Raw genomic sequence first — 14725 nt, forward strand, 5'->3', positions numbered from 1 at the left:
AGGGGAGTTGTACCATTACTTGCCACTCAAGTATTGAAACTTATGGTCATATTCAATTTGGTAATTAGTAAAAATATATAGTGAAAAATGTATTTAGATCTATTTGTTTTATTTTAATGTTAACTACTTACCACTCTGCCAGCATTTGGAGTAAATGAAACAAGCATAGTATGTGTGGCATCAGGGGGGAGAACTCTAAATGCATTCATCACTTGGAATGGTCCCATTGTGTCTAGAGCTGTCGCTGACAACTGAAATTATGCAGACAAAATTACAGTATAAATATGAAGTTATTTTCAATACACTGATACTATTATTTCATTGTTTCAAAGCTTAAATACATGCACATTAAATTTTCTCTGTTCTTCATGTTTCTTGCATTTTTAACAGTACATTTTTTGTCTAAAGTATGTAACTTTTGTATTTTTTTTTTGGTAATTACTAAATATCCTAACTATCAAATGGAAATAATCATTCAGGACTGATATTAGAAGAAAGTTGTAACAATACAGATTTACAGTACAGGTATGTTTTCACATTGTATAAACATTACACTTTTAACCCTTACCACGCTGGACATGATTGATTCTGCCTTTGTGACCAATGTAGATCATGATCAGCCTGCACAACTGTGCAGTCTGATCATGATCTGCTCTGTTTGCCATTCAGTCAGTAACTTTTAGGTGGGCATCCCTTTTAAGAGTTAATGGTACTGTCCAAATTGAAAAGTTCATTACAGATATTTAGCAGGGTAAGGGTTAAAGGATTTGACATTTTCACTGTATTATTGGCTCTTATCTGAGTTGAATACAGTGAAAAGATAATCACAAAAATTTTTTGAAAAAAAAAATCATATATTTTACCTCTTGAGTTCTACTTGATATATTCTGTATGGTAATAGATTTGAAAATATTCTGTCCCAGCGAGACTTCTCCAAAGTCAGTAACTGTCCTTCCACTATCAGAAATTACTACTAGTGGCGGCTTAACTGTGGGGCAGTGGATCTCCAAATACAGGGTGTTACTAACACTGTAAGTAAGAAAAATCATAAATTGAGAACATCTTACAGAAAAGAGCCGCACCATGAGAAAACCAACATGCGTTTGCAACCAGCATGGATCCAGACCAGTCTGAGCATCTGCGCAGTCTGGTCTGGATCAATGCTGGTCGCAAATGCACTATGTTGGTTTTCTCATGGCGTGGCTCAAATGTCTGCTTGGTCACCTAGGCTCACTTGTCTCCTGCTGATTACTATTATAATGTATTTTTTTAATGTTTGAATCATTTGTAACCCTGAATAGTAAAAAGTCTAGCATTATGATGAGAAAGGCATGGGGACTGTTATGGCTGTTTCTGGCCCCAAAATTTGAAAAATTAAAAATCAGTTGAAAACTACAACAAAGCATCTAGTTTTAGTGGTCACCACCTAATCTAATATTTTTCAGGCAGAAGTGTTTAGAAATAAATTTTCCGTTTCTATGCCAACGGTCTAAAAGTAGCAAGAAATGGTATTTTAAGCTATTTTTAGGCGTAATTTTGGCGTATTTGGTGACATTTACATACCTCCGCAAATCAGAACCAATGAAATTTTCAAAGTATATAATTTATGTTATTTAATACATATTTTGAGTAATTCTGGTGTTGGTTCTTGCATGCGGAGGGAGTTGAATTTTTAATCCACGATATCCAGGTGTATACGCACCTGGGGCTCTAGGCGACAGTGTCAATGAATCTGCTTCTTTAAATCAAAACGCTTGTCGTTTTCAACAACTAACAAAACAGAAATTTAACCAGTTTGTTCAGAAGGTTTGCATGGTTCCAACTGATGTCTAGTTCATAGCCACGGGTCACCCGGTTCGTATACCATACAGGGACAGAAGAGCAGACAGTACGAGTATATCAGATGTAGGCTTACAACTCAGTAAATAAGTCAGGAAAGCAGCTATATCTCTTCATATGATTCTACGTATCAGCGATCGTTAATCAGTATACACAAAGGCTTATTTTTATTGTGTCGCCACGGCCGTATCTTTAGCCGATGAGCCATTATAATTATATCGGGGATAATGCAAATTAATATAAAACTTGTAATCTAATTTCAAACACAATTATTTATAAACGGTGTAAACAATCCGGCGAACATTATAATTGCCAGTACAGTATCAAAATATATAAAATGCCGTACAATAGATCTAGTCTAGATTTGGTGTCAGATTTTGTTTGTTTTTATGCCAGAAATAAACGAACATAAAAATCATATATTTATACATCGATTTCATTTTTTATTTCAGTTAATTTATAGATCCCGAACATGTTAATGATACGTAAATTCATAACAAGAAGTTATTGTGACGCGCTGCGAGAACGCTGGGTTTTCGCTCTCTGGCTTACAATACGGCGCTGGTTATAAGTCGATGCGTTGGTGTTTAAAATGCAAAAGCGGTTTTATTTCTCGATTGATTACCTTCAGTTTCTCTTTATTACATTGAATAAGAAATATTTTTTATGTTCGCGAACGTTTTGTGGAACAAAGCACATAGTTACCAGGACATTAAACTTAATTAAATACTGTACACGTGCAGTATTGTTACTAAATGTTTAAATGTGTTTTGCCTTATTTTTCTATGCAGCTGGATATGACGACTTTCCCGTCTGAGTAGTTTACTTTTAAAAGCAAATGCTTTTGCCCCCTCCCCACTCCAACCCCCACCCCCTCACCCCCTTTGGGGGATTCACTCCTAAAGAATTCCCTTACAGAAGCAAGCCTCTGTGGCGTACATGCTGCGTATTTGCTGTGTATATGCCGCGAACACAGTAGTACGCCAGAGGAGTACATTTTACATACACCGCATGCCGCATACATGCCGTGTACTATTTCGACGAGTACACAGCATGTACGCAGGAGGTCACTAGTACACTTCAAGTACGCAGCACAGACTCTGAAAATTTAAGGAGTACACTGCATGTACGCAGGAGGGACTTGTACAAGAAAATAGTACACTGCATGTACACCGCAGATACTTTGAAATTTGTGCAGTAAACTTCATATACGCGGGAGGGACTTGTTCATTTTCTTTTGGTGTTTATACTTTGAATTTTTTTAGGTAAAAGTCTGAAGTACACTTCATGCAGGAAGGATTTGTACAATTTTTTTTTTTTTTTGGAAGCAAGAACTGGATTTCCGAGTAACTTTTATCTTAATAGCATAGAATAGTTTAGATTACCGGTATTTTGAACAATGAAAATTTGCCAAACTATTTGCAATGTTCATTTGTGAAGCTTACATCTTAGTGATTTCTGAGCTGCACCTTGCATGCAGTGTAAAAATATATTCTTTTTCATTTTGAATTAATCCTGGAGCTTTCTAACTTGGATAATTGAAAAGCCTTATTTGAACTTTGTTGCATTACATTTTGTAATACATGAAATAATTACCAAGATAATGCCTCAACAGCGTCCGAATGAGAAGAATAGCTCTCACTGTTATTTGAATACTCTTAAGCAAAACACCATTCTATCATGTTTTATAAAGGCTTTAATGCTCATTATGTTAACTCATTAAGGCCTCACCAAATTAAAAAGTTGTTCATCGGATTTGCCGCTCGTATATTTTCAGAACGTTTTTGGCTAATTGCGCTCGCCCCACAAAATTTTTGTTGCGCTACTTTTTATGGACGTAAAAGTGTATAAATGCTTATATAATTCCAGTCCTAGATTGTTCTCAGATGGATTTTAATCAAAATAAATACATACTACGCACACATTGTCTATAATAAATCATAACACTTATATTTAGTTGCATTAAAGTTGTTTCCCCTTGATGCAGTTACACCATTTTCTTCAAATGTTTACCAAATTAAATGCTACAAAAATTGATTTATTTCATTGAAAAGTGGATGAAGAAAAGCATACTAATTTATTTGATATCATCAATCTACATTATTTTGGTAAGGGTAAATACTTACTGATGCATGTCACTTATCTTTTTTCTGTTTTTTTCTGTCCAAATGATGAGCATTTGCATATGAAAGTTGGTGGGGTAAGGAATTTACATTATCACAGCAGTTTCGCCACAAGAGTACACAGCATGTACGCAGCAGGAGTACACAGCATGTACGCCGCAGGACTCGGGCCAAGAGTACACAGCATGTACGCCGCAGGAGTACACAGCATGTACGCCGCAGGAGTACGCGGCATGTACGCCGCAGGGGTAGTACACCGCAGGCTCATTTGCATGTGAAAAGTGTATGTGCCGCGTACATGCTGCGTACTATTTCCCGCATACTAAATTCCTCCAGTGTACATCCTGTGTACTATGTAGTCCACAGCATGTACGCAGCAAGTAGTACGCGGCAGAGCTCATTTGCATGTCAAAAGTGTACTACAAACGTACTATCGGTGTATGTGCGGTGTATATCCTGCGTACTATTTAAAGCCCTTGATTTCAGTACACATCATGTACGCATCATATACGCTGTATGTACACAACAAGAGTACGCAGCAGGCCTTTTTCTTCTGTAAGGGTTGTGTTTTTTTTCTGTCTATCAGTCCACCTGTACGTCCGTCCGATTTTGTGTTGTGCATATCTCAAAAAGTCATTGACCTAAAGTCATTAAACTTCAAATGATTGTTTTTCAGCATGTTAAGTTGTGTACCTGGTGTTTCAATTGGGACTTCACACAGTCAGACACGAATTATGGCCCTTGATAAAAAAATGCATAAAAAGGCCTAAAAGCTTGTGTCGCCTGTATCTCAAAAGTATTTGACCTAGGATTATGAAACATTATGGGAATATTATTTAGGATGTGCACTTTTGCACCTTTGGTTTTGTTTGGGATTTTTATTGGTAAGGCCAGAGTTATATGATTCTTGGTCGTCAAAAAATAATGCATAAATGGCATACAACGTTGTGTCGCATGTATTTCAAAATGTATTTGACTTAGAGTCATTACACTTTAGAGGATTATTGTATAGCAAGTGAAGTTGCATATCTGTTGTTCTGCTTGGTGTTTCACTCAGCCAGACCGGAGTTATGGTCGTTGGCCTAATGAAAAATACATATAAAGTACTTAAAAGTTTTCGTTGCATTTATCTGTAAAATATTTTACCTACAATCGAAGGGGTCCGTGCAAAAAGGTACCTATCTTCATTTTTGGTCAAAATGGAGTTAGGACCGTTGTGGCATAAAAAAAGAACATTCCCCACCTGATTAACCCCATCAGTGTATTCTTCTGTTTAAGAGTAAAAATGGTATTTAAGGTATGCAACATTGGGTCTAACTCCGCAGTGAGTTGACATCAAGAGTTCAGGGCTTTGCTGGCTGTTTCGGATAATAAAAAGAACACAAGCCTATAGTAAATGGGCTATATCAATAATTTTAAAGGCATCAGGTATGTGAAATTAATATATTTCATTGATATATTTAGGCAAAATGATGCCCAAATCATGGTTTAAATGCAACAATGGTCTTAACTCCATGGACTTAGAACCCTTGTTGCATAACTCCCTGGACTTAGAACCCTTGTTGCATAAACATAATTGACAAAACCAACTTTTTTGTCATAAAAATGATATAAACAGTGCAAAATACACGAAACTTGATAATATGACTGTTTAGATAGTATACAATCTATAGCTGCAATTATTTTGGAAAATATCACACTTGACCAAAATTTTACAAAAATGCGTTTTTCCAGCATTTTTACTAAATGGAGATATGTACCTTTTTGCACGGACCCCTTCACTAATTTATTATAATTTATTATCATGAAACTATGTATGTGTGAATTTATGCGTCTGACGTTTGTGTTAAGTTTTCATGCTGCACAAGAAGAGTTATGGCGCTTGATTTGGTCCAGAGTACGCATTAAGAGCATAATTTTGTTTTCCATATATCTCAAAATGTACTTGATCTAGAGTCATAAAACTTAAAGGATTATTATATAGCATGTGAAGTTGTACACCATGTGTTCTGTTTGGACATGTACTAAGCCAGACCAGATCAGTCCTTGGCTTATTGAAACAAAAATCATAAAGTGCTTAAAAATTGTGTTGCTTATATCATAAAAAATCACCTAGAATCTCGAAACAGTGTACAGTGACAGGAAGTAGGGGCACCAGTGTCCTGTTGACTCGTGTTTAGTTATACTTCACCGCCCCCTCCCCCCAACTCCCCTCACTGGGGTAGACATATTGTTTTTTTGTCCTGTCTGTCCATCCGCCCGTCACACTTAATTTCCGATCAATAACTGGACAACCATTTGTCATAGAACCTTCAAACTTCATAGAGTTATAGGGCTTTTGGAGAAGATGACCCCTATTGATTTTGGGGTCACTCCGTTGAAGGTCAAAGTCACAGGGGCCTGAACAAGAAACCCCGTTTCCGATCAATAACTGGAGATTCACTTGACCCAGAATGTTGAAATTTCATAGGATAATAGGACATGCAGAGTAGATGGCCCCTATCCCCCTATTGATTTCGGGTTCACTTGATCAAAGTGGCCAGAACATGGAAAACCGTTTCCGATCCATAACTTGAGAACCGCTTGGCCCAGGGTGTTGAAACTTCACGGGGTGATTGGACATGAATGTAGATGACCCCTATTGATCTTAGGGCCATTTTTTTAGAGGTCAAGGTCACAGGGGCCAGAACGTGAAAAACCGTTTCGGATCTATAACTTGAGAACCACATGACCCGGAACATCATGGGATGACTGGACATGCCGAGAAGATGATTCATATTGCATTTAGTCACTATGAAATAAGGAGTTTAATGGTTGGTGTGTACCAACTCAACATGGCTAAAATATATGCATGGGAACACTTTAATACGCACTGTGAATTTGATCTTTTTGTGAATAATGACGCTTTTTGAGAGCAAAATTACAAAGCAGGCATACATCATCAAGCTTTTACAAAGTTTATATCAAATACAATGAAGCAAGCGTTTGCACATGGTATCGACATGCAAACCTAGAACTAGGGTTGTCGGAACGTGCTCACATTGTACTAGTCTGGTACCTGGGGTATGCTCTATATTAGGAAAAACAGTGGCAAGCAAATAAAAATTGGCTTGACTTTGTGCAAAAGGCTGACAGACAACTTAATGACGTTGGTTCAAGTGATGATGACTGTATCAAATCCAGATATAACTGAAGAAGAATAGATTAAAATGCATTATATGGAAGAATGGGAGTATTCAATTGATTAATTCCGTAATAAATGATTAAATGTCAAAATTGTTAGATTAAAGTAATATTACAATGAACAACAGTTAACTTGGGAATGTATTAATATCGTTATAATGTTGTTGTTGACAGTTTTAACATTCGGTAACCATAGTTACGGAAACAAATCAACAATAAATGAATCTTTTAGACATTAAAATAATGATATGTATTAAACTCTTTCCCAATTAATTAACGTATATGCTACAAACACAAATGAATTTGTGCAGAACTGCAATTTTCAGATATTAATGTAAACTGGTTGCTGTGGAAACCATCTTTCATGTATTTAATTAAATGTTTCGTTTTATGGTAAAAAATGTCTTGATCTATTATTCGGGTCAATTTCTTGAAGTTCCGAGATGGGGCCAAAAGCAGTCATTATAGTCCCCACGCCTTTCCTTTTACCCTTTATTGAATAATTGGTGTTTTACTGTATCTTGACATATGGTGGCAGCTTCAAAAGTATTAAATCTGTGCAGATCCTTTACTCTGTTTGATGATCCTAACAAGTCTGAAAATCTTGTTCCCATTGTGAAATTTGTTCACAGAAAACATTGAATTTGAAGTAATTCATTCTCCATGTCACTGTCATATGGAGGAAATGTCTTTTACTTACAGAAAACAAGCAATGTGGATTATTCGCAATGGTTATATTTTTGCTAATACTGCAAATAATGCCATTCACATATTCAAAATATTCATAAATATTGAATGCATAATACCTAAAACACAAACTCTTGCTTTTCACAAATTCTTAACACCATGAATAAAACTGTCAACCATGAAATTGCCAAATAAAGCCTCTGGCAAATCCTACCCAATCTACAGAAAGTACTGGTACAGTGTTGGGTTAAATGGCTGTCATAGAAAAACTGAAAAACTGCTGATAAATGGTGTTAAACCCTAACCACACAAACTATCTATTATAATACATGTACAAGAAACTGGTTTCAACGTTACCTATATGGCAGTTCTCCAGGATTTGTTGTTTCTCCTGAGGCAACGTAACACGGTACTGTCAGAGACTGGAATTTACCCTTATACTGTCTTAACAATGACCCTACAGCCGCAGCATAGGCTGAAGAACTGTAAAAACATGAGAAACATTTCTTTCGGATGCATAAAATCTTTAAAACATGTAAGGTTTCAGCCATTCGGCAGCATGCTTGTGTCATAACTTTGCCTTTCCTTTATGTATTCGCAAAGACACAGACTTTGACAGCAATTGACGTAAATTCAATTTCAAATTTCATATTTCTGTAGAAATGTTTTCTTTATTGTGCTAAAATCTTTTTTATATTAATTCATGACCGCCTCAAAAGGTGGTGTGCCCGCTATGACTGATGGAGGTCAGGGGTTTGATTCCCTCATACCAAAGAACAGAAAAAATGTTACTGGAAGCTCCCTTGCTTAGCACTCAGTATTTAAGCACAGGTAAATATCTGTTATTGGATAATTTTTTAGTCGTACAAGAGCTTTGCAGCTTAATGACATGTTGTTTGTTGATGTTAACCTTTATCATGCGGGACATAATTGATTCTGCCTTTGCGACATGAAATTACTTGGAATAAACCTGAATGTGATAGTAAAATGCACTTACTCCTTAGAGATTTCCTCTGGTTTTGGTGGAACTACTGGTTGAGGACCTGTCACAGTAAGCATAGTGCTACCTGGTGTCTGTTTCCCCTTAGGAGGCGCTCCTTTAGCTGCAGCAGCCCCTTTCTTTCCTCCCCCTGCTGGAGCAGTTTTCTGAAAATATCAAAGAAATTGGATGTTTCATATAAAGTTTTCAGCTTTCTTGGGTGAAAATTCTCACTGGAGATAATTTTCTACAGACTTTATATAAATGGAATTTGTAACTAGATCACTGTAAGTGAACTTGACAAAATTTATAGCAGTTATTCCCAAGTTAAATTTTGAGCTTAGAAAAAACTGTAATGAGAGAAAATGAAGTACAAATAATGTTAGTAAAAATTATCAGAAACTTTTGAATATATAATTTGCATTTTCTTTAGACAACCTCAGTAAGATATTGTAATACATGTAAATTTATCCTTTTAAATTCAATATCTAAGAAAAATTATTCCTCAGACATAACATGTCAAATACCCCTTTCCAAGAATCATTTCAAATCATAGAACTACGTTATGTATCTAAAGGCCTACCACAAATAAGTACAATTCATAAGCAATTAACACCTGTGTGACTTTCAGCTTTAATATTTTTATTACAATTAAGGCCACATTTAAAAAAGTCTTTGTTTGCTATCTCCTGACCCTACTTTTTAAAGTTGGGTAAGTAGGTAGGCAATCCTTTTTTTTTGTGGGGGGGATTATTCTTTTTACCAGTAGATATATGATCATTTCTTACAGAATATTTCATCTGTAAAAATAAGACAAATCTATAATGTTTGTATAAAAATATAAAAGGATGAAACTGAATAATTAATAATTTAAACATTTTTATTTACTATTTTGCTTACTCGAAATAAATATGGCACTTGTCATATTGCGACTTTAAAAAAATTTTGACCAGCATTGTCCAATAAAAACTTTTGGGGCGCAGCATTTTAAATGGGTAGGTAGGGAGACAGCAAACAAACATATTTTAATTTCAGCCTAAACCAACTTTAAAGAAACCAGTGTAAACAGATAAAACCACTGGCTTCATTAAATATCTGCAGCACATTTAATCTTTGAATAAAGTCCACCAGCAAATACAGACCATGTTTTGGCTTTTTCAAACATGGTCTTAATAAACTAGGTTGAGTGCAATCCTTTAGATTGAAGCTGCTACTGTATATTAGTTGGTTGTCATGACAACAACTCTGTCAAGTGCAAAAAGTTATCTGGCTCTCTCAAGCATTGTCTTCATAAACTCTGTTGAGTGTATTTCGAAGCAAAATTCAGTATTTATTTTTTGCACTTCCAGTATAAACAACTGCTACAGTATTTGGTTGCCATGGCAATAGCTCTTACAAGTGCAAAATGTGGTCTGGTTCTTTCGAGCATGATCTTGATAAACTCATTTGATTACATTTCTATTTCTGAACAGTTCCAGTCCTCAGTGTAACCAATAAGCAATTGTTACTGTATAATATTTGGTTGTCATGACAACAACTGTCAAGTGCAAATCTAAGATTATTACATAATATTCTATTTGAGCTAATTCTGTAAACCCACATCCAAGTTAAACTATATAATATATCACCAAAAACAAGAATATTTCATCTAACACTATACATAAATCAAGTCCAACCACAAAACATTTGTTAACGCTGGTGTATGGCGGTGGTGTTGGCCCTTCCTGTTGAGGCCGAGGCCTAAGATACTGAATTTTTTTTGTCATGGTTGTAATGTGATAAAAGCTTACAATGTTAAGGTCTTTCTTACCTAAAGACGAAGAAATTAAGATAAAACAATTGTACCAGAAACCCTGAAGGCCTAATCCAGTCTAAAGAATAAAACTTCTTGACTCTCTAAATGGTATTTCCCTATCCTTCAAATTGAAGATTTACCTTGTAATTTCTGCGCACTTTAAATTTTGGTGCATGCTAAAAAATAAAACCATAATATACTAAAAGGGGACACATTATGGGCCTCCCTATGTCTCCTAGACACATTATGGGCCTCCCTATGTCTCCTAGACACATTATGGGCCTCCCTATGTCTCCTGGAGCTCTGCTTCTTTAAAAGGAAAAGTAACATTGTTCTGAGGTATTTTTTCTCCATAAATTACAGAAAGCTTGAGAAAGTTATATAGATCAGTAGACACAAGTATCACACTAAAATGCTTATATGTGAAATGGCACATTCAAAACACAAAAGATGCCTCAAAATTTCAAGAAAGTGAAATATTTTCAAACATGCATGCATACTCCTGCAGATAATTTAGGACTGGTGTATTTAAGGACGTATGCTAGAATTTGGTGCGAAAATTTTCCCGATAACAGAATTTCTTCAAACTTTGGACACTGAAGGACAATCATCTAAGAAACAAAAAAATACAATAAAAATCGTACGTCACCGGTATCGAAAAAGAGTTATCTGCCCTTGAAAACGGCATTTCCCTCAAAAATGACGTTTTCAAGAGCAGATAACTCTTTTTCAATACCAGTGACCTATGATTTTTATTGCATATTTTTGTTTCTTAGATGATTGTTCTTCAATATCCAAAGTTTAAAGAAATTCTGTTATTGGGAAAATTTTCACCCATCTCATATACAGGGAATTCTAGCGTACACCTTTAAGCAGGATATAATCAGAAAGAGTGTGAAAGTGCACACCAAATCCAGGTCAGTGCATAGTATTTCCACTTCAAAGCAGAATTTGTATCTCTGACCATTATTACCTTGGTTTTGCTAGGAGTACCTACCGGCTTTAAAAATCAAGAAAATCTTAAAAATTGATTTTCAACCCCGAAACATTTTAGTATAAACATGATAAATCAACAAAACTAATAAAAAATTTCCAACACTTCAACATTTTTGTTAATAACCAAAATTTTCCAAATGTCTGTACAACATATTTTCTCCTTACAGGAGTTACCAGCATCAGGTTTAACCATGCTGATAAACAGAACAGACTATATGTACAAGTTTTCTTTGTTTTGGGTTTAACTGTTGTTTTTCAACAGTATTTCAGTTATGTAATGACGAGCAGTTATCCTAACCAGTGTAAGTGGATTTCTGTACCAGTACAAATCTGTTCTCCACAAGTAACTGTCAACTGCCCCACATGAATCAGAGGTGGAGGATGAATGATTTCAGACACAATGTCTTTTATCAAATGGTCACAGAGAACATAATTATGCCCAGCCCGGGGATCAAACTTGGGACCCCGCGATCTGTAGATCGGTGCCTCTCCCTAGTGAGCTCAGCAGGCGGCCTTCACAAGTTTTCTTATAAGGTTCATATCTTTCTAATTATGTTATCAAATGAAAGCACTAACAAATTGTTGACGTAAAACATTGGATATCAACACATGCTGCTTTTGAACTATCCACCATATTTAACATTATCAGTATGGAAAGACATACAATATCCACTTGAATTAAATTGTAAGATGTCTGAAATATGCAAAACATATTACTTTTGGTAGGGGGAAACATTTTACCAGTTATAATTACTTGGACTTAAAACTTTTAACATTAACTCCGAGTTTAAAATTTCAAACTTCAAATTAAAAATTGTTAAGTAAAATAATTTGTTTTATAAATATCCACAGGAATTGTTTTTCATTATTACCAGTCATTGCGACAATGTTTCCTCGGCCTTTATCAAGTCACAAGTCTTAAATTACATATTTTGCAATTCTTCTGGCTAACAAATATATAAGTAACGTTATATGGAAGCAGGGAATGATGTTAATGTAAAGGCCTTGGGCCGAAATGTCGTCGCAAAGATTGATAATAAAAGCTAAAATAATTTGAATAATCAATTAAAGCTTAGCATTGATGTTCTTCTTTGGTATAATTATGTGATGTAAAAACTGAAATTTGACAGTAAATTTCAGTTTGTTTCATCAATTTTGGAATAACAGGTCTTTGAAAATGCAGTCACATTGGTCTGTCAGAATCAGGTCTTATAAGTGCAGTATGATTGGTCAGTAAAAGTTGAGTCTTGGACAATACAGTTTGTTGGCTTTTTCTTAAAAAATGAAAATGTAGTGTGATGAGTCTTTTTGTAATTGTTTGGTTTATTCATATGACAACTTTCCAGTTTTTGATGCTGGAGGAAGTCCCAAGGTTCTTCTCTGTGCATTATTTCATGATGGGCGGGCCCCTGAATAGAACCATCGACCCTCCGTCAGCTTTCCCACATGAAGAATTCAATACCCAAGTGAGGCTCGAACCCACATTGATGAGTGGCAAAGTCAGCAACATTAACTACTCGGCCATGCAGACCTCCAATCTGATTGGTCAGAAAGAATTAATTCTTAGAAAACATCAGAATCAGGTTCTTGAAAACCCAGTCTGACTGGTCAGTTAGAATTTATGATTTGAAGTTAAGATTATGACTACATGTAATACCCTAGGTCAATGAAATCCTCAGTTATGAAAGTTTAAACACACTGACTACTTTGCATTTATTCTATCATACTGTAACAAAAATTCCCCGACACCCAGCAGTAAGTGACACATTGCAACATTTAGACATTTTGGTACAACAACATTACATGATATCAACATCTTTTAAACTTACATCACTATTTGAATCTGATGACTGAATAGTTTATAAAATTTCAGGTTATATTCATGAAGAAAACACTGCAATAAAGTGTATACTAGATGACCGATAAAATCCAAGTAATCTAAAAACTCCATGAAGTGAAATAATGTACGTACATAAATGGGTCAGTTTAGTTTACAAATTACGAAATGCTGACTGAAGTGTCTAACATCTGCTTAAAATGTAGAACTGCAACAATTAATGTACAATTTTTAGGTCATGAAATACTGCACAAACATAATTAAATACTTATTCTACAATAAAACAGTGATTGCTTGAATCTGCAAAGGGATAAGCAAATTGGTCAAGTTTAAGGATCTAAAAATAAAATAGCCATGAACTACACAAATTGCTTAAATGATTCGTCAATGTACGAGACAGCAGCCTTTCAATGTAGATGAAATTCTGACATCTGTAATACAGGCAAGTGCTACATTAACATTTACCTGAGCTTCTTCTGCCTCTTTCTGTCTCTTCAGTGCCTCTTTATATTCCTTGTCTGCCTGCTGTTCCATTTGTCGTGTTGCCATTCTTACAGCCTCAGTACGTATCTCATCTTCATTCAAAGTGGGCGCAAATCTCACCTGCACTCGTGTTTTCTGTTGAATCAGACAGTATTCTTAATATGAATAGTTTCAAGAAACAAGATATTTACTAGAATGTAAACATATTATTCAAATTTATCTATACTTATCTTTTTACATTTGAGATCAGTATTGACCTCAGCCTACAGTTCTTATTTGTATTTTAATGGTTACCTATAGTAAATACTTCAATAATATTATGCAAATTACACATCGGCTCAATTTCTTCCCTAACTAAATCTCCCCTTCTTAAGGCTTTGCCAGTTTTTGAGTCTTGGTTAGGGATTTTGCATGCCAAGATCAAATTCCTTTCCTATGTTTCGAGTCAATAGCTTTGAATGTTACCTATAAAATATAACTTTTACACCTTTTAGGATGCTAAATTTTTGAAAGTACATGATAAAAGGATTAAGTCACTTACCTCACCCGGCATGATGGTTCCTACTGATGGAGATATTGTTACTGGAGCACCTTCAGGAACTACAAATTCAAATGATGTTGGTCCAACTGGTGCGATCTCTCCTGAAATTATTTAAAGAATATATTGGCTCTGAATGTACACTACTCTAAGATAATAAATTCTACATTTTTTCTTCCAGTTTAAATCTATGAACTGCAGATATTTCAAATAATTATGTTCAAAAATGATAACATACAATTTCTGAAAAATGCTTAACAATCTA

The 14725-nt window shown here is 35.2% G+C and overlaps 1 protein-coding gene and 1 long non-coding RNA gene across 7 annotated transcripts in view; both read right to left on the bottom strand.

Moving 5' to 3' along the window:
* Nucleotides 1-14725, bottom strand: part of LOC128548508 (uncharacterized) — a 64491-nt gene that overhangs the window by 13265 nt on the left and 36501 nt on the right. The window lies entirely within an intron of this gene.
* LOC123527549 (cilia- and flagella-associated protein 74-like) overlaps nt 1-14725 on the bottom strand; it is a 55279-nt gene that overhangs the window by 10441 nt on the left and 30113 nt on the right. For 3 of the 6 annotated variants that reach the window (XM_053523543.1, XM_053523548.1, XM_053523545.1), the window contains exons 28-34: nt 14464-14564; nt 13905-14057; nt 10747-10782; nt 8830-8978; nt 8190-8315; nt 864-1029; nt 132-251 (exon numbers count right to left, since the gene is read on the bottom strand). In XM_053523543.1, coding sequence (XP_053379518.1) covers nt 132-251; nt 864-1029; nt 8190-8315; nt 8830-8978; nt 10747-10782; nt 13905-14057; nt 14464-14564 — 851 coding nt within the window. Of the gene's footprint in view, nt 1-131; nt 252-863; nt 1030-8189; nt 8316-8829; nt 8979-10746; nt 10783-11579; nt 11607-13431; nt 13453-13904; nt 14058-14463; nt 14565-14725 lie in introns of all 6 variants that reach the window. The other 3 variants (XM_053523544.1, XM_053523546.1, XM_053523547.1) reach the window with 3 other exon arrangements.

This window comes from Mercenaria mercenaria, chromosome 14 (genome assembly GCF_021730395.1).
Source record: "Mercenaria mercenaria strain notata chromosome 14, MADL_Memer_1, whole genome shotgun sequence".
NCBI lineage: Eukaryota > Metazoa > Mollusca > Bivalvia > Venerida > Veneridae > Mercenaria > Mercenaria mercenaria.